The 24,564-nt window shown below is 41.6% G+C and overlaps 1 protein-coding gene across 2 annotated transcripts in view; it reads right to left on the bottom strand.

Moving 5' to 3' along the window:
* Window positions 1-856: 856 nt before the first annotated feature.
* The window catches only part of TTC17 (tetratricopeptide repeat domain 17), a 109,760-nt gene continuing 86,052 nt past the window's right edge, over window positions 857-24,564 (bottom strand). For both annotated transcript variants that reach the window (XM_008528380.2, XM_070564855.1), the window contains 4 exons: window positions 24,018-24,101; window positions 5,589-5,708; window positions 3,801-3,944; window positions 857-2,000 (listed from right to left, as the gene is read on the bottom strand). In XM_008528380.2, the coding sequence (XP_008526602.2) occupies window positions 1,869-2,000; window positions 3,801-3,944; window positions 5,589-5,708; window positions 24,018-24,101 (480 nt within the window). In that variant the 3' untranslated portion in view covers window positions 857-1,868. The remainder of the gene's footprint in view (window positions 2,001-3,800; window positions 3,945-5,588; window positions 5,709-24,017; window positions 24,102-24,564) is intronic.

Genomic DNA, 24,564 nt, shown 5'->3' with positions numbered 1-24,564 from the left:
AAGTTTCGTATCTTGATTGTTATGGTGGCTACGTGACTCTATGCATTTGTCAAAACCCACAGAACCATACACCAAAGAGTGAATTTCATTGTACGTAAATGAAAGAAACCCAGACCAAAAAACAAGTGTTGAGTGTTTCAGAAAAAACTAGAGGTCAAATCGTGGAGAGGTGGGGAAGCAAGGAATACACTCAGACACACACGTTAACTTATAAGGATCCCTCTGGTGAATAAAGGTTCATTGTTTTCAGCAACAAATGAGCTTGTTCTCAAAATACATCTGATAAAACTGTTGGGAATTAGTTGGACTCTGGCTGCATAAAAGACAGAGTTCTCAAGTGTCTGATGGCTCACCTCTTTCTAAGAAATGCCATGGCCTCTGCTAGAACCAAATGCTCCAAGTTCAGTGACCCAGTATTTGAGACTGGTGTCTGGTCATGTTCTAGGAAAGTCCACAGAAATCCTGTCTTCAGCGGACTCCCGTCCCAAAGGGAATGCTCAATCTCATACTGGTATGACTGTCGCCAAGGTTCTCCGCGAGGCTTGCTTGAGTGACCTTTAGGGTCGGTGCTCGCTTGAGGGGATATGACGCTGTGGCTTGGATTAGCCTTCCTTTTCTGGGAAGGTCAGTTACACTGAACATCTGTTGATGGGGCATCTTTCTCGGTCAAGTACATCGTGTTGCTGAGTTCATCAACCATCAAACCTAGTGAAGGATGGTTCCCCCCTCACCTTGCTGTGTGGTAAGAAAGATAAAGACAAGCCAGGACTTGAGAACATCAGGTCCAGAGCGACAGTCAGGTTTCGGAGCTGTCCAAATTAGCCTGGTTCGAAAGAAAAACCACACTACAGACCTATTTTGCTCATAAACAACTTTTATTTTTGTTCTCAGTATGTGCCCTTGAAGATTCCAAAATGCCTGGAGTTGCTGATTCTCTTGGGACCAGAGGTAAAAGCATCGTACAAAAACACTCCACCTTGGCTCCCTCTCTCCTGAGGAGCTGAGGCCTCCGAGAGGGGGAGCTGACACTCACACCCTATTCCAAGATGGGTAACACAGCGAACAAAGATTTAGTAGAACACAGACTCAGTCTGTAGAGGGCTTCAAATATACATATTCTATATATATAAACCTGTTATATAGGACTGCAACTTATTGGTTTCCTTGTGATTTGGAATTAAAGTACAAATGATATAGATGTTGTACATTGCTGACTTCCCCTGCTCAGCCCCCCTCCCTCCCCAACATAAATAACATCACAAAGGAGCGGTGATCCTAAGAGTCGTTGTTGTTGCTGTAAATATTTTGTTTTTAAAATCATGTTGCCCTTCCTCCCCTGCAAACTACCTGTGAGAGTTTGTAACATAGCAGCATGGACCGGACAAGACTGGGCACGGCATGGAGCTCGAATGGGGAGAGCGCAGAACACTGCTTCTCACTGACTGGCACCAGACGGGCTTTGCATTTCCACTGACAACAGAGGCTACGACAGGAAGCAGAGAATGTGCAGTGCGGTTTCGTCCTCCACCGAAGAGGAGGCGGCTGGCTGGACCACTGAGAAGAGCCCTAAAGGCATCGAGGTCTCGGAGACGGAGCTCAGCTCCGGGAACGTCTTGGCTCAGTATTTACACAATATCTTTAAGCTGCATTTTCCTTTTAAGAAATTTGTGTTTCTGAGGTTGGCTGGGGGAAAGAAGGAACTTAAAAACGGAAACAAACCAGTTCCCACAAATGGCAAAGTCCTGGGATGAGTCTACTCAGTTATTTCACACACATCATTAAAAGTAGATACTGACAATGATTGGGTTCTTTTCTTATTCTTTTTTTTAAGAGCATGAGAAAAGAGAGAGGGTGAAAGGAGGAGAGCGCTAAGGAGCACGCCGTCCCTTCTTCAGCATCAGGTGACACTGGATGGTCTGGATTCGGTTCTTGGCCGGGACGAACTCGGGCTGCAGCTTCAGGGTTGATTCATACCACACTAGTGCTTTTTCAAACTCTTCCTGTGAGGTGCAAAGGGACAAATGTGAGAGGGAGACCGCCACCAGACTAAATAGATCCTGGGACTTTTTTCTCGAAAAGCATCTCTGTGCTACTGACAATCTTGCAGTATTTTCTCAATGGATCTAAATCTCTGAGGAAAACTTTGAGATCTGGAGGGAAACTACTTCCAGCCCCATGGAACATCATCACAACGAAACTATGGCAGAGCCCAAGAGCCAGAGGGAAAGGGGACGTCACTAGAAAGGTCTGACCCAACAACAGGATGGTGGTAATGATGGTGGTAAGGAACGATCTAAGATTACTGAGGACCTGCTGGGTGCCAGGCCCTGTGCTAGGTGCTTTATGAAACCCTTCCAGTTAATCCTCACAGAAACCTCTAGAATCTTGCCTGGCAAATACTCATGATGCATTTGCCCAAATTTTCTACTGTGGCCAGAAAGATGGAAGTCAAGTCAGGTATCTCAATTAGACTTGTGAATTTTGAAAGTTTTTTTTTTTTTTTTTTTTGCTGAGGAAGATTAGCCCTGAGCTGACATCTGTGCCATCTTGCTCTATTTTGTATGCGGGATGCTGCCACAGCATGGCTTGATAAGGGGTGTGTAGGTCTGTGCCCAGGATCTGAACCCATGAACCCCAGGCCACCTAAGCAGAAAGTGTGAACGTATAACCATTATGCCATGGGGCCAGCCACCTGAAGTAGTTTTTTATTCTCTGTAACATTTAAAAATATGAACGTGTTTTGGAAATGACCACTGCCATATTGAAGATGGTAGTCTTTTACTTAGATAATACTCTCAAAGAAGAGCCCAAACCAACTGGTTAGAGGACTCCTTCCAGCCAAATGACTGGCAGAATTCCCATTCATAGTAGCAAATTTCACATTTACTGTGGATGAAAATAGATTCTCCAATTTTAAGAAGCAGAGAGGGAATGTGCACATTCAGCAATACTGAACCGGCCAAATCACACTTCCTGCCTTTGAAGTCAAGGATGACACATGAAAGTGAAAGCTTGAAGCTGCTCATTCTATTAACCTTTATTGAGAGCACCTGGGCAACAGCCCCCTGGGGACACAGAGCTTTGTGTGAAAGTGGATGGCATGATTCTCATGTTAAATTCGGCTATGACAGCTTCTGGGGGACCCCTGGGATTGTAACTTCCGAAATCGGTCCTTGTTTCTGAATGGACCGAGGGCTCTGGAGGACAGCTTTGCCATTTTCTATGTGAACGGTGTCCCATGACACTATGGCACCCATCATTCATATAACATTTGGTGACCACCTACTATGTGCCAAACACTGTGAAGTGCTGGAATGGGGAGATGAAGAGGGGTCTTTTCCCTAAGAAGTTCCTAGTGTAGGGGGAAAGACAAAAACTTAAAAATTATAAAACAAGGTGAAAATATGGCAGAGAAGTATGCACAGGGCACCATGAGCGCAATGACAGGCACAGCCCGACCTGGAAGTCCGACAGCACAGGTGCGCATACGCCCACGTGGGGTGTTAACCGAGGTGTTCTGGCACAGGTGAAGTCTCCAGAAAACTGTGGGTAAAACGGACTCCACTATCAGCGTTACACTGAGGGTGAGAAACTACATAGCTGCAAATACTTAGATGACTCATGTACTACTTTTAAACACTCACAAACTCCCATCCATAAAATATTGGAGCCAGCAATTTGAGACATGAAATTTACAGGAAGCTGGAGGACATGGACATAGGCAAAGAAGTTCTGAAACCCAAGATGTGCCACTGCGAGAAGTGGCAGTGCCCTTTGCTCCGCCCGCACCACCAGCTCACCATCGCCACATAGACGTTGCCCAGCGTGAAGTGGTTCACGGCAAAGTGTGGGGCGATCTCCACAGCCATGGTGGCGACGATGACGGCGTCGTTCCAGAGCTTGGCGTTGTGCAAGATGTTGGCCAGGCTGATCAGGGGCACGTCCTGGGAGAGGAAGCGGAAGGGTGAGAAGGGAAGGATATGGGTCTGGAAGTTTTCACTCTTGGTTGGTGTGATCATGAGCAATGCACTTGGTGTTTCCTGGTAAATGACAGAGAGAAACTCAAGTGCTAGGCTGCTGTTTGCCGCAGGTCTGTGCTAGATTGGGAGCTTGCATCAGAATATAAAGCAATGCGTTACTGCCTTCAGAAAGTAACTTTCCTTGAGAAAGCCTTGCCTTGAAAACCAAACAGAACAAAAATGTCCGTCGAGTGAAGAACCGGCTGAGGGCGGTTGTTGGCTTACACTCTGGGGCCAGTGCCGTCTCACTGTGGATTGGTAATGAATAGTTTGTGGACTGATACCTCTGCAGACCACACCTTGAGTCATCTTGTCATAGAGCCATGGTACTTTCTGCAGGGGCCACTGCACCATCTGAAGCAGGGGCTGGCAGACTCTGGCCCACAGACCACATCCAGCCTGCGGCCTGTGTCTCTAATGTTTCATTGGAACACAACATTCTAATTCCTTTACGTGTTTCTGTGGCTGCTTTCATGCTACCATGGCAGAACTGAGGGGTTGCGACACAGGCTGTCTGGGCTGCCTACATCTCGTACTATCAGGCCCTTTACAGAAAAAGTTCCCTGACTCCTGATCCAGAGTCTTGGCCCTTCCCTGTTGCCTAGGATAGAGCCCAGGATGGGCTGAACAGGCAGCAACATTATCATCATCACAAATATTTATTCCCTTTAAATGTTCCCTGAGCTGCCTGTATCACATTGTACTGGGTTCTACAAGAGATAGAAAAGAAACAGAAAAAGGACCCATCTTTGTCCTAACTGGACAGGCATGCCATTATACGAGGTCGCAGAGGTGCACTAACTTGCCTAAGGTCACCAAGCTAGCAAGAGGCAGAGCTGCCTTCAGCACACAGCCCTGCCCGACGGAGAAGCCTGCGCTCCTCCGCCACCCACACACCATCCTTGCAAACAGAGAAGACACAAGCCCTGTCTGGAGGAAGTGTGAGATCTGGAGATTCACGCAGAACTCAGCACGTCTGTTAAAGAGTTGTACATTCTCAGTTGTCACAGAGTAACTGGCTTTTTTGAAAAGATTGATGTCACACAGGGTTAGCTGGGTGTTTTCGTGCTTGTGGAAAAGGTGAAGTCAGACAAAGACCAGGAACTGACTGGTGTACATGAAGAAATGGAAATCCGCTTCTGTTGCTGTGTTGGGAAGCAAGCTCAAGTCAGGAGTGTAAGCAAACCAGTGGTAGAGGCCTCCGGACCCTGGGGATAGGCCAGACCCAGAAGGACTTCTGGGGTGGCGCCTGCCTAGGCTGGTGCATCTGCTGTACGCTGGGTGGCTCTGCACACAGCAGGAGGGGTATCAAATGATGTAACGTCTTATGGTGATGCAGAAGCCCTTCCCCACGTTCTGGCTTGCCGAGGGAGGGGAGGCCCGACAGTGGGCATAACTTTCCGGCTTCTGGTGGCAGAAGCAGGTCAGAGGTTCTTCCGCCCTCTCCTAGCCTTTTGCCACTTTCTTACTGGCTGAGCATGAGAAGGGCTACTTGAAACCTCAGAATAAACCATGGGGTAGTGGAAAGCACCAACGGACAGAAATTCCCACCTGCGGAGTCCCACTCACCTTCATTTGGTGGGGAGCATAGTGGAGGGCCTGGCGCAGGCAGTCAATTGCCTTCTTCCCCTGGCCTTTCACTCTCCAGTAGAGGGCTGCCATGCTGGAAAGGACCCAGGACGTCTGGTTCTACAAAGGAATGGTCAGCAAAGGCTGATGTCTCTTAAATGACATACTGATTTATTACCAAGATTAAGAACAGTAACATGACTTCACGACCATTTAAACGAGTATTTACTAGGTGCCGGTACTCTGTCACACATCTTATGTTCATCCTCTCACTAATCCTAATAATCTTATGAGCTTGATACTACTCTTACAGCTGGACATCACTTAACAACAGGGATACTTTGTGAGAAATGCGTTAGGCGATTTCATCATCGCGCAAGTATCCTAAGAGTGCACTTACACAAACCGAGATGTTACAGCCTACTGCACATCGAGGCTGTATGGTGCTAATTTTATGGGACTATCATCGTACATGTGGTCCATTGATGATGGAAACGCTATGATGCAGTGCATGACTGTACAGCCTTTTTATAGATGAGAAAACTCTGATTCAGAGAGCTTAAGTATCTGGTCCAAATCCACTCAACTACTAAGCAGAACTATATTTCATGTCCATGTTCTTTCTTTCTTTTTTTTTTTAAGATTGGCACCTGAGCTAACAACTGTTAACAATCTTTTTTTTTGTTTCTACTTTTTCTCCCCAAATCCCCCCAGTACATAGTTGTATATTTTAGTTCCCTCTAGTTGTGGCATGTGGGATGCCGCCTCAGCATGGCCTGACGAGTGGTGCCACATCTGCAACCAGGATCTCAACCAGTGAAACCCTGGGCCACCGAAGTGTAGCGCACAAACTTAACCACTCGGCCCCGTGGCCCCTCCGTGTTCTTTCTTCTTTAAATTTACTTAACTGTTTGAACGGGTCACTCTTTCAAAAACCAGAAATTATACAGAGTTATGCAGTGAAAAGTCCCCCTCCCATCCTTGTCTCTACTGTATATAAGTAAACACTATTTTTAGTTTCTTACTTAACCTTCTAGGATTTCTTTATGCTTTGTACAAGCAAATATGAATACAGACGTACACTCCCACTCTTTTGTTAAATGAAGTGACTCATAAGATTCATCTGCACTTTGCATTTTTCACTAAAGAACATGGCTTGGAGATCTTTCTACGTCAGTGTATGGAAAGCCTCCTCATTCTTTTGTTATCAGCTGCATAATATTCCATCGTATGGCTATACCATTATTTATTTAACTAGATCTTTATTAATGAATATTCCTCTCTCCCCTAATATTATACTATTACAAACAATGCCGCAAAAATAATCTTGTCAAGGTGTAATTTTCCAATTGTGCAAGTGCATTTGTAGGATACACTTCCAGATGTGGACATGCTATGTTAAGGGGAACACAGTTGTCATTTTGATAGATATCACCACATTGATCTTCACAGGACTGTCACAATTTACGTCCCACCAGAAATATATGAGCGTCTCCATTTCCTAATAGCCACACTACAGAGTCTGTTATTAGGCTCTTGGGTCTTTGATAGTGAAAATATGGTTTAAGCTGCATGTCCCTTCTTATGAGTGGAGCTGATGATCCCTTCATGTTTGACAGCCTTTTATATTTCTTTTCTTTGGAGTATCTATTCTTATATTTTGTTAATTTTTCTGTGAGGTCTTTATCTTATCTATTTGAAAAAGCTCTTTATCTGTTAGGGAGATTAGTCCTTGCGTGTGCTATGAGTGACAGATGCCTTCCCTCAGTTTCTGAAGTCTGCCGTCGGATGGACAGTGCTCGCGTGATAGAGAAGGTTCTGAACTCTACATAGCTCAGTCTATCAGTCCATCTCTGATGGCTTGTGGATTTTCAGTTGTAGTTAGGAAAGTCTTGCTTACTTCAAAGTTATCAAAAACATCTTACCACGTTTTTTTCCCAGAACTTTTACAGTTTTCATTTCTCACATTTAAATCTTTGATCCATTTGAAATTTAACTTGGTGTAAGGTAAAAGATATGGCTCAAATTTTATTTTTTCCCAGATGGCCTCTAAGTTGTCCCAAGTAATATTTAATGAATATTCATTTCTCCCTCCAGTGAGATACTAACTTTACCATATAAAAAAATTCCAGTACTTAATTTAGGTCTAATTTTGGATTAATTTAGGTCTAATTTTGGATTTGCCTGTCTAATTCATTTGCCCCTTTTGATGGATGGTCTCTGAGTCCCAGCCATTACAGATGAGGCAATCAGAAAACTTACCATGCTTCCTAGCTTCTTTCTTTCTTCTAATCTCATTGTTTTGGTAATTTTACTGTCCTTCATTGTCAGGGTATACAGAATTTATATTCTCTTCTGTCACCCTATTTCCCACCTCTGTTTTCGTATTGATTCTACAGTTAAATATATTCATTGATCACTGATGTTAGTTTTGTGTGGTTTCCCCAATCATCTCCCAGTTGGCCTTCTAGTAGTTTCCTCAAGAACAGTTCAAGGGAACAATATTCTTTAAGACTGTTCTTATCGGCTGAACTGTGTTCCCCTAAAATTCATATGTTGAAGTCTCAACCTCTAGTACCTCCGAACGTGACTGTATTTGGAGATCAAGTCTTTAAAGAGGTGATTAAGTTAAAATGAGGCCACTGATGTGGGGCCCTAATCCAACGTGACTGGATTTGTATGAAGGATTTACAGAAGAGGAAGAGATACACCAGAGAGACGGCCATGGAAGAGGCAGCAAGAGGACTGCCGTTCACAAGCCGAGGAGAGAGGTCTCAGAGGAAGCCAGCCCTGCCGGCACCTGATCTTGGACTTGCAGCCTCCAGAACTGTGAGAAAGTAAAGGTGTACTGCTTCAGCCACGCAGTCTGTGGTATTTTGTCGCAGCAGCCCCACCAAACGAGTAGTCAAACGCTCAAAACTTTCTGTGCGCAGCCTTCACAGCTGAAGGATAGCTGGCTGGATAGAAAAACACGGTTCATTCTTTCTTTTCTTGAATAATCTGTTGACACTGCTCCTTCGCCTCTTGCATAGACAGCTGCTGCAGAGAAACCTGAAGCCAGCCTGATCTGTTCCTCCTCCTTAGTGACTTGATCCTTTTGACTGGCTTCCCCAAATGATTCTCTTTTTTTTTTGGTTTTTTGCTTTTTCTCCCCAAATCCCCCCACTACATAGTTGTATATTTTAGTTGTGGGGCCTTCTATTTGTGGCATGTGGGACGCCGCCTCAACATGGCCTGGTGAGCTGTGCCATGTCTACGCCCCGGATCTGAACCAGCGAAATCCTGGGCCGCCGAAGCGGAGCGCGTGAACTTAACCACTTGGCCACGGGGCCGGCCCCCAAACAATTCGTTTTTAAAAAATAAAATTATCTTTCTTTAATGCCAATATTTGACACATACAAAAGAACATATTTATATGATTATATATACATAAAATAAATATGTAATTATATAAAACATAAAAAAACAAATAGCCAACATCCCAGAAACTGCCACCCTACCAAAGAATGACCTTGCACCTACGTGTTCTTGCCTTCTTCCATCCTCTGGCCTTGTCTCCAGAGCTACACGCTATCCTAAATGTTAGGTTTATTGTTCCATTGCTCTTTTTAAACATTGTTCCATCACTCTCACACACGTGTATTTGCTTCAATGATAATAATAATTAGTTTACTTCTTGCCATGCATTATAAAAATGGCAGGATACCATAAGCAGTCTTCTGGGACTTAGAGTTTTTAGTTGACACTCGGAGATTCATCCACGTTGTTGCATGTAGCTTTAGTTCATTCAATTTCCCTGCTACACAATTAAATGTCCATTAAGTGAATATACTCTAACGTAGTTATCTGTTTTCTGTAGATGGGGGGGCGGTTTGAGTTAGTTCCTGTTTTGAAGCGTCCTGTTGCAAATAAACACGCAAAGAATTTCTCTGGAGTAGATTCCTAGGAGTGGAACTGCTGGGTCACAGGACACACAAATGTCCAAGGTAACGAGAACGCCACACTGTTTCCTAAAGGTGTGACAATTTACAGTCCCACCAGCAATGTTTAAAAGTGCCCCTTGCTCTACATCCTTTCTAATCCTTCGTATTATCAGTGGGGGTAAAACAGCATTTTACCGTGGTCTTAGTTTACATTTCGTGATATTAGTGAGATTGAGAATTGTTTCTTGTGTTTATCGGTCACGCAAATCTCTCTTTTCTGTGAAATGCCTTTTAATGTTATTATGCATTTTTCTATTTATTATCTTTCTCATCAATTTATTTATATGTTCTGCATATTAATCCTTGTAGATTAAATGTGTTATACATATTTTCTCTCACTCTGACTTCTCTCTTTTTAATTTAAAAAAGTCTTGGGGCTGGTCCAGTGGCGTAGCGGTTAAGTTCACGTGCTCTGCTTTGGTGGCCTGGGGTTTGGATCCTGGGCGCAGACCTACACACCGCTCATGAAGCCATGCTGTGGCAGCGTCCCACGTAGAAGAACTCAAAGGACTTACAACTAGCATGTACAACTATGTACTGGGGCTTTGGGCAGGGGGAAAAAAAAAGAGGAAGATTGGCAACAGATGTTAGCTCAGGGCCAATCTTCCACACACACACAAAGTCTTAAAAGATTTACGTACTTCTTAAATGTTCAACCACTTTATGTAGTTGAACTTACCAGCATTTTCTTTTATAGTTAGTTGTTTTTATATCTTCTTTAAGAAACTTTCCTGTACTCGAAGGCCAGAAAGACCAACTCTCACGTTTCACTCTAATTTTTAAAGTTTTGTTTTTGATACCTGAGTCCTTAATTCACATGGAGTTGACTTTTTGCATTAGATGGGAGGTGAGGATTGAAATTCACTAAGCATCTGCAGCAGCACAGCTTCCTAAACGGTGCCTCCTCTCCCCTTTGACCCTCCACTGTTCTGTGTACATTCGAGTCTGTTTCTGGGCTTTCTCTTCAGGCTCCCTAGCCATTTTTGTTTATCCTTGAGCAAATGGCATAATGTCTTGTTGTATAATTTTTCTCAAAAGTAAGGCAATTCTCATGACCCTATTCTTCTTTCCAAGAGTGTCATGTCTATTGCTTACCTTTGCATACAAATGTTAAGATCTGCTTTGCAAGTGCCATAAAAAAAACCCTGTTGGTATTTTCATTACAATAGCACTGACTCTATACATCAAACTGGGGAAAACTGACATATTTATGATCTGCATCTTCTTATCCATGAACATTATATATCTCTCTGTTTATTTAGGTCTTTTAAAATGCCTTTCAATAAAGTTTTATCACTTTCTGCACACAGATCTTATGAATTTTTTGTTAGATTTATTATTGAGAACGTTGTACTTTTCTAACAATGTAAATACATTTTACAAATTATGTTTTCTACTATTTTTTGCTGCTGTATAGAAATGCAACTTATTTTTACTTATTGACTTTACAGGCAGCCACCTTGAAAAAAATGCTATTATTTCTAGAAATTTGTCTGTAGATTCTTTTGGGTTTGCTATGTAGATAATCACATCATTTCTGAATAATATTTTGTTTTTTCCTCCCTAATATTTATGCCATCAATTTCTTTTTCTTGATTTACAGTACTTGTTAGGACTTTCAGTATAAGGTTGAAAAGAAGTAGTAATAGTGGGCATTCTTTTTCCTGACTTCAAATAATTATTTTAAATATTCCCCCCATTAAGAGTCATCTTTGATGTACACGTTTCGTTGATTCTTCTCATCAGATTAAGGAAGTTCTTGTCTATTCTTAATTTGCATTGGCTTTACATCATGAGTGGTACAGGATTTTTATCAAATGCAATCTACTGAAATGACTTCATAATTTTTCTCCTTTAATTTGGTGAATGAAATTTAAGGTTTTCTTAAAGTTAGACCATTTTTGTATTTCTGAGATAAACTCAACTTGGTCAAGGTACATCTTTAAAAAAAATGCCATTGGATTCAGTTTGTTAATATTTTGCTTATGGTTTTGATACCTATGTACATGAGTGAGATTAATCTATAATTTTTCTTGCTCATAATGTCTTTGTCTAGTTTTTTTTTCCCTGCTTTATCTCCCCAACCACCCCCGTACACAGTTGTATATCTTAGTTGCAGGTCCTTCTAGTTGTGGGATGTGGGACGCCGCCTCAACGTGGCCTGACGAGTGGTGCCATGTCCGCGCCCAGCATCCGAACCCTGGGCCACCGCAGCAGAGCGCACGAACTTAACCACTCCGCCACTGAGCGGGCCCCTGTCTTTGTCTAGTTTTATTTTCAAGGTTACAATAGAACAGTCTCAAGGAATTAATTGGGAAGTTGTTCCTTTTTCTATCATCCAGGAGAGTCTGTTCATACTGGGATGGTGTATTTCTCAAAAGTTTGGTAGAATTCACCTGTGAAATCAACAGACCTTGTATTCTTCGTGAGAAGACCTTTTTTTTCAACCAACAGCTTCAATTTATTTGAGAGCTAGCTATAAGACCCGAATCAGTTTGGGTAAATTACATTTTTCTAGAAATTTGTCTTCTTTATCTGTTTTCAAATTTATTGGCATAAAGTTGTTAATCGGATCCTTTTCTTATCTCTTTAGCCTGATATAGCTGTGGTTTTGTTTTCCTTTTTTCCCCCACTATTGGTTATTTGTGCTTTCTTTTTTCTTGACTAATTTTACCTTTTTTGCCTTTTCTTGGATTGACATTTTTATTCTGTCCTCCCCGTCTTACTTCACTACTTTATCCTCACAAGTTTGGGATTTGTGCATTTGTTTAACGGTTGCCCTCAAATTCTCACTCAGTATTTAACTTAAAGTCTAAGTAACATATTAACTCCGTCCTCCTGAGCCGTAAAGAGCCTTTGAACACCTAAACGCTCATCATCTCGCTCTCAAATGTACATTCTATTTTGTACACATTTCTTTTTTTTTTTAAAGATTTTATTTTTTTCCTTTTCCTCCCCAAAGCCCCCCGGTACATAGTTGTATATTCTTCGTTGTGGGTCCTTCTAGTTGTGGCATGTGGGACGCTGCCTCAGCGTGGTTTGATGAGCAGTGCCATGTCTGCGCCCAGGATTCCAACCAACGAAACACTGGGCTGCCTGCAGCGGAGTGCGCGAACTTAACCACTCGGCCATGGGGCCAGCCCCGTACACATTTCTTTTAAAATTCCACAAATTACTGTTTTCTACAGACAACGTGTTTGGGTTTGTATACCTGTTTATCATTTTATTTGCTTAGCAAGTCTTCTTTTGTCAAAGACAATCCTCCTGTGGCCATATTATAGCAAAGTTCCTTTAAGGAGGAACTCTTGGTAGTAAACTTTTTCCAGCTCTTTCTCTTTAAATGCCTTTATTCTTCCCTCCTTAGGGTACACAGTTCTAGGATTCTCCAGAACCCTTTCAGCTGGCTTTGACAGCTGTGCTGGGGAACAGGCTGTCATTGTAGCCATCATTCCTCTGTAGGTGATCTCTCCTTCCTGTCTCCACGAGGGCAGAGATCTTTGTCTACATTCTTCTCCACTGGTTTATCCCACACACTTAAAACATATTTGCCACATGGTAGGCCTTTACTATATATTTGTTGAATGAATGGCTGCTGTGATATTTATTAAGCTATCGTCTCTCAAGTGCAAATCCAAAATTCTGTATCTGCTCTGTGATACTATGGCCGGAACTCTGCAAACTCTATTTCCCCTTTGCTAGCAGGCTTCCTGTTAGGTTCTGCAAACGTGTGCACCAGGAGATTGGAAGGCAAGAAGGAGAAGGGACTTTGTTCTTCCTGTTTGCATGCTGCTCTTGTCAGTGTCATCCTAGTAGTAACACTTTGCCTCCAGCAGTCCAAAAGCCACTTCACTGCATCCCTTAAGCAGCCAGGCAGTGCTCCCTCTTCATAAGGAGGGGCTCCAGCTCCCCAGAGCTCCTCCTGTGAAGACCTAGATTTTGAAAACGCCAATTGGTTGCCTTCTTCTTTCATCCCTAGGAGTGGGAGCCACTCGCTGCAGTGGTATCTCTGGTTTCCCTCAGTGTCTCCATGTTTCTTCTTCAGCCCTCCACCACAATGCCATCAACTCCAAATTAAATTTGCTCTTCTGAAATACCTAATGTCCCTTCTGTTTTCCCGACAGTGCCTTGACTGAAACAGATGCTTTTCAGAGATCTTTGTCTTGGCTGTTTGACCATAACATAGGGAGACATGGATTTCTGTTTATTTATCCAGTGTGGGATACATGGTACTTCCTGAACCTCCTGATTCACTCATCTCCTTGTCACTCTAATATTCCAGGTAACTTTTTACACAGAGCTTGCAATTCACTAGTTATTTGTGTCTAACTCATCCACAGAGTATTTGACTTAAACAATTAAATATATTTTTAGTTTAAGGTGTGTCAATTTGTTTTTTTAATTTAGCTATTCCTTTCTGATAGGCTATATGTTTGCTCACCTTTGAGATTACATTTTTAAAATGTTTTATAATAAAAAATCTCAAATATATACAAAAATAAAGACAACAGTATAATGAACTCCTACGTGTCCATCACCCAGCTTCAACATTTACCAACTCATGGCCAATCTTGTTTCATACACCCTCATCTATGTTAATTTGAAGCAAATCGCAGACTTTATATAATTTCGCCAGTAACTTTCCAATGTATCTCTCTAAGAGATAAAAACTCACACATAAAACATAAGCTTAATACATTTTGCCTAAAATATTGACAATTATTTTTTAATATCATCAAGTATTCAGCTGGTATTCCTATCTCCCAACTGTCTCATAAAAGTTCCCTTTGCTTTTACAGTTTGAATCATAATCTAAATAAAGACCATATGTTGCAACTGGTTCATGTGTTCCTTAAGTCTCTTTTGATCTCCAGAATTCATCTTCATCTAATTTTTTAAATTTTTGTAGAGGTTATTTATCCTGTAGTTTTCCATGCACTGGACTCTGCTGATTGCATCCTCAAGGAATCATTCAACATGCTCCTCAGTCCCCTGCATTTCCCATAAGTTGGTAGTTAGAGGCTTGAGTGGATTCAGGTTTGACTTATTGGGGAGGGGTGGGAGCAACACAATTTCATAGGTGGCATGTGAACTCCCAACAGTACACAGGCACTGAGTGTCCTTCTGTCTGTGATGTTAGCAGCCAGTGATGATCACGGCAATGAATTAATTAGGGGCTGCAAAACTGTAATATTCTAGGGGCTGGACCAGGGGTGCAGCAGTTAAGCTCGCACGTTCTGCTTCAGTGGCCCAGGGTTTGCTGTTTTGGATCCTGGGTGTGGACCTAAGCACCGCTTGTTAAGCCATGCTATGGCAGGCGTCCCACATATAAAGTAGAGGAAGATGGGCGCGGGTGTTAGCTCAGGGCCAGTCTTCCTCAGCAAAAAAGAGGAGGATTGGCAGCAGGGCTAATCTTCCTCAAAACAAAACAAAACAAAACCCTGTAATATTCTAATTTTATCATTTCTAGTTTACTAGTTGGAATATTCCTATAAAGAGACTTTCCCTCATCAATTAATTGTTTACCCCAAAGGACAGTACATTTACAAAGGAAGGATACATGCTTGTTACCTTCTTATTTTTTACAGTTTAAAAATCAAGCCACTGGGGCCAGCCCCGTGGCCTAGTGGTTAAGTTCAGCATGTTCTGCTTCCATGGCCCAGGTTCTGTTTCCAGGCGTGGACCTATACCACTTGCCAGCGGCCATGTTGTGGCAGCAACCCATGTACAAAATAGAAGAAGACTGGCACAGATGTTAGCTCAGAATGAATCTTCTTCAAGCAAGAGGAGGAGGACTGGCAACAGATGTTCAGCTCAGCTTGAATCTTCCTTAGCAAAAAAAGAAAAAAAAAAAACCCAAGCCATTCCCACGCATCCTCCAAGACAAAATCCTCATAGTGAATTTGGGGTTTAAATACAGTTTAATATGTGATGTGTTTCACCCTTTGCAATTGCTTTGTTGCTTTTTCTTGCTCAAATTGTCCCATCTTGGCCAAAGGAGGTGTATTCCAGTTGGTTCCGAGTTCTTTTCACACAACCTCTGTCGACTCTGGGAGCTTCTGTGCTTTCCGAGACTTGGTAGAAGCCATTTTTCCAAGGAATTCTGGTTCCTTTTAGTGGAAAACGGTATCTAAAGATCACAATCTGGGCACAAAGGGTGCTTACTAGTACTGGGCTAGTCACTGATTCTAGTCTTTTCAGCAAATAAAGCTAGGAAATGTGTAAATGCATGAGAAATTCTTACTAATATTTCCAATTCAGGACTACAGATATTTACTTAACATCATCATCCTCACATCTCTGTCCTTTCACCCATATTCCAAATTCCAGTTCTCAACATCACCAACAAAATTACTCATTTGTTTCACAATACACACACCTACAATCTTGGAAGAACAATGTCAATATTATTAACAACAATATTACTGAAAACAGTATGTGGTTTTCTCTTGTTCTTAAGGTAAAACCCGTTAGGGAAGTACGGTCAAATAATTGTGTTTTAAAGTCACTTGGAATAGTTCCTCTTGACGTGGTTATATCACCAACTGAACATATAGTTAGGCTCATTTAATTTTACTTTTAATTATGTAATTGCCTTATTAAAATTATTTTTTTGTAATTATGCAAAATATTTATTTGGTTCCAAAGTCAAAATGAAAAACCAATATAGATTCAAGGCAATCTAGCTTCACTCTCTGTCTTTTCTATCCCAATTCCTTCTTCCCTCTATGGGAAACCACTTACAAATATTTTTAAAATTTAGTCTTCCATTTTTAAATATGCGTTTCTCTCTCTATATATCCCTCCTTTGCCATTTTAAAAAACGATAAATAGCAATCTAAGACAATGTTTTTCTCCATTGGCTAATCCTGGAGACCACTCCACAGAAGTTTACAGAAATGGTCCTCATTCTCTTTGACAGCTACAGAAGCCTCCACTGTGTGGACATTCACACACAATGAACATCCACAGAGAACTTTTTATTCAATCACTCCCCTACTGCTGGGCACTTGGGTTGTTTCCAGTCTGCTATCACAGGTCAGGCTACAATCAATAGCCTTTATTCATTAGGTATTTTTTACCAGTGTATTTTTAGGAAAGATTGCCAAAAGTAGGACTGCTAGCTAAATGGGTAAATGAATGTATAATTTTGCTAGATATAGTCAATTTCCTCTCCATAGAGGTTATCCCATTTTGCATTTCTACCAGCAATGTATAACAGTGTCAGTTTCCCCCCAGCCTCATGAGTCTATCAAACTTCTGGATTTTTGTCAACGTGACTGGCATGAAATATCTCAGTGTGGTTTTGATTTGTTCTTTTTCTAGCTTTTTGACATAGAAGCATAGATCATTGATTTTCAGGTTTTCCTTTTTTTTAACTAATATATCTATTTAGGGCTATAAACTTCCCTCAAGCATTGCTTTAGCTGTATCCCACAAGTTTTGATATGCTATATCTTTATCATTCATTTCAAAATATTTTCTAATTGTGCTTGTGCTTTCTTCACTGACCCTGGGTTGTTTAGAGGTGCACTGCTTAATGTCACCAAAATAGTTGGGGATTTTCTATCTATCCTTTTGTCCCTGATCTTTTTTTTAACTTAATTCCAGAGTAAATTCAGAAAATATACTCTAAATTGTTTCAGCGTTCTAAAATTTAATTGAGGCTTAATTTATGACTCAGCTTATGATAAATTTGGTAAATGGCCCATATTCAATTTTTAAAATGAAAATTTTGTCAGTTTAATGCAGCATTATATAAATATCAGGTCAAATTTGTTTTTTAGCAAGATGTACTATATTTTTACTTATTTTTTATCTGCTTAATTCTACTATCTATTGAGAGGTATGTTAAAGTCTATTGTGGATTTATTTACTGCTCTTTTTAGATCTGTCAATGTTTAATGCTTGTCCTATAATTTGAAACTATGCTATTGGTACATATATATTTACAATTTTCCATATTCCTGGTGGACTGACCACTTTGTCATTACGAATTATTCATCTTTATCTGTAGTAATGTTCTTGCCTTAAATTCCACATTGTGTGATATTAGTATAGTTACACTAGCTTTCTTTTGGTTAGTGTTCACATGATATATCTTGTTTCCATCTGTTTAATTTCAACTGTTTTATATCTTACATTAAAGTATGTTACTTGTAAAAAGCACATAATTGGGTTCAATATTTTAACCCAGTCTGATAGTGTTAGTAGTCTAATTGGAGTACTTGGTCCTTTTATATTTATTGTGATTCCCGATAGATTGTGTTTATGTCTATCATCTCATCTTACTATTTGCATTCTTTTTCACCATTTGTTTTACATTCTTTTTGTCCTCCTTTCAAGCTTTTTTTTGAATCAAATGCTTTTTTAATTCCATTTTTCCTTAATTATTACATTCTCTAATTGTTCTTTTAGTGATTGGCCTAGAAATTACAACATGCACCTTTCAATTATTACAGACTAAAAACATAAATTATTACTTTCATTTTATTATTTTCCCAATAATGCTAAAACCTAACACTTTGCCCATGTGTATTCATGGGAAATTAATCACCTGTTAACTTTTTAGCTGTGTTCCTCTGAAAGCTGAGTAAAGGTAGAACGTCACCCACGTTACTAGGAAAAATGCTTACAGTGAAGATGACCTGGCTGTAAACTGCAAGTGGCCTGGGAGGACTGGGACGACCAGCAGAAAGCCACAGCTCTGAGCTTTCCCGAGTGCGTGTTTCTTGTCCTTGGTTGGAACTCTTGGACTCCAGGCCCATGGGACTGCTGTAAGAGATGTTCGTTCCTATGGAACTTGAGACTTGTAAGCCAGGGTTGTTCCCACACTCACCCATCTGGTCTTGATCCCTCATCCCTGGACTGTTACTTTGGGGGAGGGGCGGAGAATAGTTCCCGGGACTGCTGCCAGACAGCAATGGGGACTCTTGGAAAAACATGAAAAGCTGCACTGCTGGCTTGCTGTGTTTCCTGTTCTATATCCTCCTGAGTGAAAGCAAGACCACAAGTGCCCTACTAGTCATGAGTATGACATAGGACCTGGCTGGCCCTGAACGACTGGCAGTGGGCACTGCAGAGCAGTGGCAGCAGTGGACGGACTTTCATATCCTTGGTTCAATATGGTCAAGGTGCTATGACATAAAAGGAGTGGAGAGGGAGGTGCTGATGAGACTGAAGCCTCAGTGGGGGCCAACTTTCCCGGAGTCTGATGGCAAAAGCTTGACCATGTGTGACAGGGGACAGGATCTTCTCCTTGTGGGAATGGATGAAAGCTGGAGGCAAATTATGCTGAAAGAAACTGCCCACTCCTCCCTGCTGTCCATGAAATGGAACTGACCAGAAACCCAGCTGCAAGTGGGCTGGCTGGCAAGAATGATGTTGCTTCGGTGCAGCTGATGCATTTGGGCCAAACTAGACACTGATGCCCGACTGAGGGTGGGAGGAGACAAGCACACGCGCTTGAGACTCCATGTTTGTGACTGTGGCTGGATTGGACAAGGGGGTGGGGCAGCTGATCAGCTCTGACCCAACCTGGGCTGGCCGCATATCCAATTAGCACAGAGTAGTGCCCAGGAGCCCCCAGCTGGGGAAGTGGGAGAACCACTCTGCACCAGCCCACAAGGTCAAACGTGGCAACCTGGCATACACACCGGCTGCAGTGGCAATAGCAGCTGCGTGGTGCACATCTGGGGTCATGGGGGAGACCTTTCAGAGGCTTCTGAGCATCACGTGTGATGAGTGACCTCAGCAGCAGCCTGGGCAGTGTTCTGAGGGTTCTGATAGTGCATGCTTACTAAACCGTAAAATGAAGGCTGACCAATGGCATCTGCTGACACTTAGTGATGATTTATGGCAATGCAAACTAAAAACTCCCTAAGGACACAACTACAGATGGGCTTCTGAAGAAATTAATGAAGGATAGCTGAGTATTTTAAAAGTTGAAGCCGAGAGGATATGGAGATCCTCGTTCTCTCTGAATGGTAAAGGGGAAAGGGACACCTCTGCTCTGTCATCACTGCCATCTTCTAAGGCAGTGGTTTCAAAGTGTGGTCTTCACACTCGCAGTATCACCCAGGAACTTATTAGAAATGTAAATTCTCAAGCTTGACCCTAGTCCTACTAAATCAGGATGCTGAATCTTGGAAGCCCAGCAATCTAGGCTTTGACAAGCCCTCCAGGTGATTCTGGTGTTCCCAGAAGTCTGCGAATCATGGCACTAAAGTTAGCACACGGTCATGGAGGTCGGTCTGTGAGTCCACAATGGAAACTGATACTGGATTAACCTTCTAGCTTATTCACCTGAAAACTAATAAAGGAGGAATGTTAGCTGTTAGCAGGCAAGACAGCTTATAGCAAAAATGACCCTGGTTGGTAAACGATCTGGACTGGTGGGACTGGAAATATATTATAAACACCTCGTGGAAAGTCACAGTTCTGAGCTTCCAAGTGCCATGGTTCTTGTAGCCATGTCCCTTTCCAGGACGTTAGGCCCATGGAGCTATTACAAACGATAATGGTTCTTATGTGGAACTCGGGGCACCTAAGCCAGGGTACTTCCCACAATGATCATTTGACTTGTTCCTTTGTACTGAATTGTCACTTGGCAGGAAAGGCAGGTGGGCAGAGAAGGGTCCCTGACTATGGGAGGGTCACTGGAGGCACACACCTGCTGCTGTTCCCTCGCCCCCATCCTTCAGTACAGCCCATGCCCGTGGGGCTGATGGCAGAGTGTGAAACGTCTGCCGGGCCGAAGACTGTTGACAGTGCTCAATGCAACTCCCTTCTGCCTTCAGCATTTACCGTCGTCATGAATTTTAACTTCAGAATTTCGACACTATTGTTATTATTTTGTATAGTCATACTCATTTATATTTACTCTCATATTTACCCTTTCTGCTGCTCTTTGTTCGCTCCCGTGTTTCTGAGTTTCCATCTGGGATAGTTTTCCTTCTGTCTGAAAAAAACCTCTTTATTGATTTCTAGTGCAAATCTCTTGGTAACATACATCTTTGTTTTTGGTGGTCTAAAATCTTTAAACTTCATTTAAAAAAACTGAAGTAAAATTTATATAGAGAGAAATGTTCAGATCTTAAGTGTAATGTTCAGTTTTGACTATTACTTACAGACATAGAAAATTTCCAACACTCCAGAAAGTCCTTTCGAGCTGCTTCCCAGTCAATCCCTTCCCCCACTGCCTGTTCTAGAATTTCATATAGTTGGGATCACACACTACAGACTTTTTTGGTCCAACTTCTTTTGTTAGCATAATATTTTTTGAGATTTCATCAATATGGATGTTGGATCTTTCTTGCTGAATAGTATCCACTGTATAAATATACCATTATTTATCCATTCTTCTGTTACCAGGTGTTTTGACCATGAGAATTAATCTGCTGTGAACACTTTTTTAACAATTACTTTGTGGACTTCGGTTTTTCACATCTCTTTGATAAATACCTAACAGTAAAACTACTGGGTCATATAAGCTGAACTCCTTAATAGACTATCAAGCTGTTTTCCAAACTGCCCGGACCATGTAACACTCCCATTAGCAATGTATGAGCATTCTGGTTGCTCTGTATCATCGCCGATATCTGTCATTCTCAATCTTTTTCATTTTAGTCCTTCAAACTCTAGTCACGCTTCTTGCTTCAAAGTTTATTTCTTCTGATAAGAGTGTAGCTATATCAGCTTTTAAAAAAGAAATTGTTTGCATGGTATATTATTTTCCATCTTTGTACTTTCAACCCTTCTGGTACCCTAATATTTAAAGTGTTTCTCTTATAAGCAGCATATAGTTAGATTAAAAAAAATCCATTCCATTCTAAATGCTTAAATTATATAATCTTTTTGTATTTAACTACTGATACACTTGGGTCTATATTTACTATTTTACTATTTGTGTTCTATTTTATGCCTTTAACTTTCCTGACTTTGTTGGGATTAATCAAATGTTTTACATTATTCCATTTTCCTTCTATTGAATTATATTTTTAAAACCATTTTTAGTAGTTAGCCTAGAGCTTAAAACATGCATTCTTACTTATTACAGCCCAATGCAAGTTATTACTTTTAGCACTTGGCTGATCCCAATTAAACCTTAGGACTTTTAAGCTCCATTTACTTCCCTTCCATCATTTATGTTATTGTTACCATGATTTTTAGTTTATATATAAAACCGCAGCTCCTCAGGGCACTGGAGTTATTACTTTGTACAGTTACTATTCCCTTACATTCTTCTTTCTGCTGCTCGTCATTCCCTCTTGCATGGCCATCTTTCTATCTTGGACGAATTTCCTGAAGAACTCCCTTTAATTATCTCAGTGCAGGCCTCCTGATGCCAAATCCTCTGAATTTTTGTTCGTTTGAGCACATCCTTATTTCACCTTAACACTGGAAGGATATTTGTGCTGGCGTGGAATTCTAGGCTTGCAGTTTTCTTCTTCCAGCTTTAAAGATGTCATTACATTGGTTTCTGGTTTCCATTATTTCTGTTGAGAAGCTGGCAGTCTCACTGCTCTTTTGAAGGGAACCGTGGTGGGTTAAAGATGGGCCACACATTCTTTGTCCTACCAGCAGAGCGAGGACACTCCCCTGCCCTTGACCTTGAGCAGGCCCTGGCGCGTGCCGGCACAGAAGTGGTGCTGCTCCAGCAACACGCAGAGGCTCGAAGAGGCCTGGACGCTTCTGCTTCCACCCTCATGGAGCCCTGAGCCACCATGTAAAAAGGTCCCGCTACCCTGCTGGAGAGACTACAAGGAGAGAAAAGATTCCTGGCGGTGCCCCAGCCATTCCAGCCACTCCGGCTGAGGCACCAGACATCTGAGTAAAGCCTTCTTTGGTGGCCAGCCCCAGGTGAGTCTCCACGTGTCTGCAGCTGCATGAATGACTCCAGGTGAGACTAGAGGAAATGCCCAGCTGAGTCCAACTGAGACTGCAGAATCTTGAGCAAAGAGTACTTTTGTTTTAAGCCAGTAAATTTTGGGGTGGTTTGTTAGGCAGAAATAGATAACTGAATTAGTATTTGGTATCAAGACTGGAGTGCCATCATAAGAGAAACTTAAAACATGTGGCATTCACTTTGGGAATGGGTCGTGGACATTTGCTGAAAGAGTAGCAATGAGACTACTAATGGAGGCTCTAAGAACACTGGGAGAATCGCTGTTGCAGGCTGGAGAAGAAGTGTTGTTATCTATAGGCAAAACAAACGGTGAGGCTGTATCTTGGAATATAGAAAAAATACCGAACAAAGTTGTGGGTCTGACTAGGAAGATTTCTGGGAAGAATGCTGAAAGTGACAAATGGTTCTTTAAAAATCAACTATAATAAGGTATTAATAGAAAGAGAACTAAACAAGGAAGGGTGCAGTCTTCAAGCAGAACTTAGAGAAAATGCTTTCAAAATTGGGACTTACAGGGTTAGAAAATGAAACTTTCTCAATTGCCAATTAGCTTCTCCAGTCAGTACAAGGTTTTGAAGTTAAAGGGAAAAAAATCAAATCCAGGGTGCTGCCAGTAAAACTGTGGCCTCAGGGTCAAGGTCAAATCAAGAGCATGGCAGTAGGGCCCTTTGTTACTCCCACTGCAGAGAGTTTTAAGTCTAGATTTAAGCCTCCTAGACTCTTTCAGACAAAAGGTATCTAACAATCTTAAGGGTGTTGCCCAGACTCATATTCAAGGTGGACAGGGGCCTTCTCGAAAAGCCATGTGGGTGTGGCTTCTGTCTGATAGACTGGCTTATAATTTGACAGGCAGCAAAGTTAAAAGAGCTGTGCAAGTTTGAACTAAAAGGGATAGAGACAGGCAGGAGCCAGGCTAGAAGTTGAGTTGATTCTCTTAATCACTATGTTATCATATTACCTCTTCAATATTAAATAGTAATAGAGAGACATTTAACCATAAAGTAATTAATTTTAATTTAAAGAAAGCTCCTCTTACATAACTATCACAAACAGGCAGATGAGTAGTCTTAGAGACTCTCAGTTATATTTTCTGTAGGCTGTATGAAAATGCAGTTTTAGAAATAATTGTGTTTCATGATTTCAAGAGAAAAAGATATTTAAAGATGTGTTTCCATACACAATCTGAAATACCAGATATTCTTCACCACCAGAAGAACGCCTGACTTGTTTCATACACACAGAGTCAACGGTTCGCAGCCCCACCACCCCCATATACTCACCATGCTGGAGTAAAGAAGGGAAACCGACAAGGTAAGTTTCACCACAGAAGGTAAGCAAAGCAGCAAAAAAGAATACTCACTAAGTGATGGAAAAAGTAACGGAAAAGTGATCGAAACATTCTGCATGGGGTTATTTCACGCTATCCTTTCAGTTACTAGTGCCAGGGAACTAACAGGAGAGATCAGAGCCACTTAGCGGCAAATACTCTGGAAAAGTTAGAAGGTGGGCAATAGTTTCCAGCTTTCCTACAGGATGACTTACCTTTTCCAAAACTTTGGCAATTCGGGTGCCAATCTGTTCAAGGGACTGTTGTGGATATTGGTCTTTGCCAAGGTTTTGCAATACCTGGTAAAGGAGGAAGACGGTAGGTTAGAGAATGAAATGAGGCAGGATCTAGATGGCACTGCTGATGCTGAGCTGGGCACCGCACCACAACAGCAAATGGTTTGTCTGGGGACATGCTGGGGTCCCGTTGGTGAGGCATTTTGTGGAAGACACGTTTAAGGCCATTATACCATCCCTTCAGTCCCCTCCCACTTAGCAGAAATTACAGACAGGTGAAACACATTCATTACAACAACCTTAGAAATTAGAGTGAAGGAAGAAAATGAAAACTATCAGTAATCCTGTCACCCAGATACAACCACTGTTAATACCTTTATATTTATCTTTCAGATATTTTTCTATGTACACACATATTATTTCTCTCGCAGAATATGGGATCATACTATATACTGTCACTCACATTTTCACATAATATATTCTGAAAATTTCTTCATGCCAATAAATATCTCTACTACATCTTTCT

This window comes from Equus przewalskii, chromosome 11, assembly GCF_037783145.1.
Source record: "Equus przewalskii isolate Varuska chromosome 11, EquPr2, whole genome shotgun sequence".
NCBI classification, from domain to species: Eukaryota; Metazoa; Chordata; class Mammalia; order Perissodactyla; family Equidae; genus Equus; species Equus przewalskii.
The sequence above is the reverse complement of the archived record's forward strand: the minus strand, read 5'-3'. Positions and strand labels throughout refer to the sequence as shown.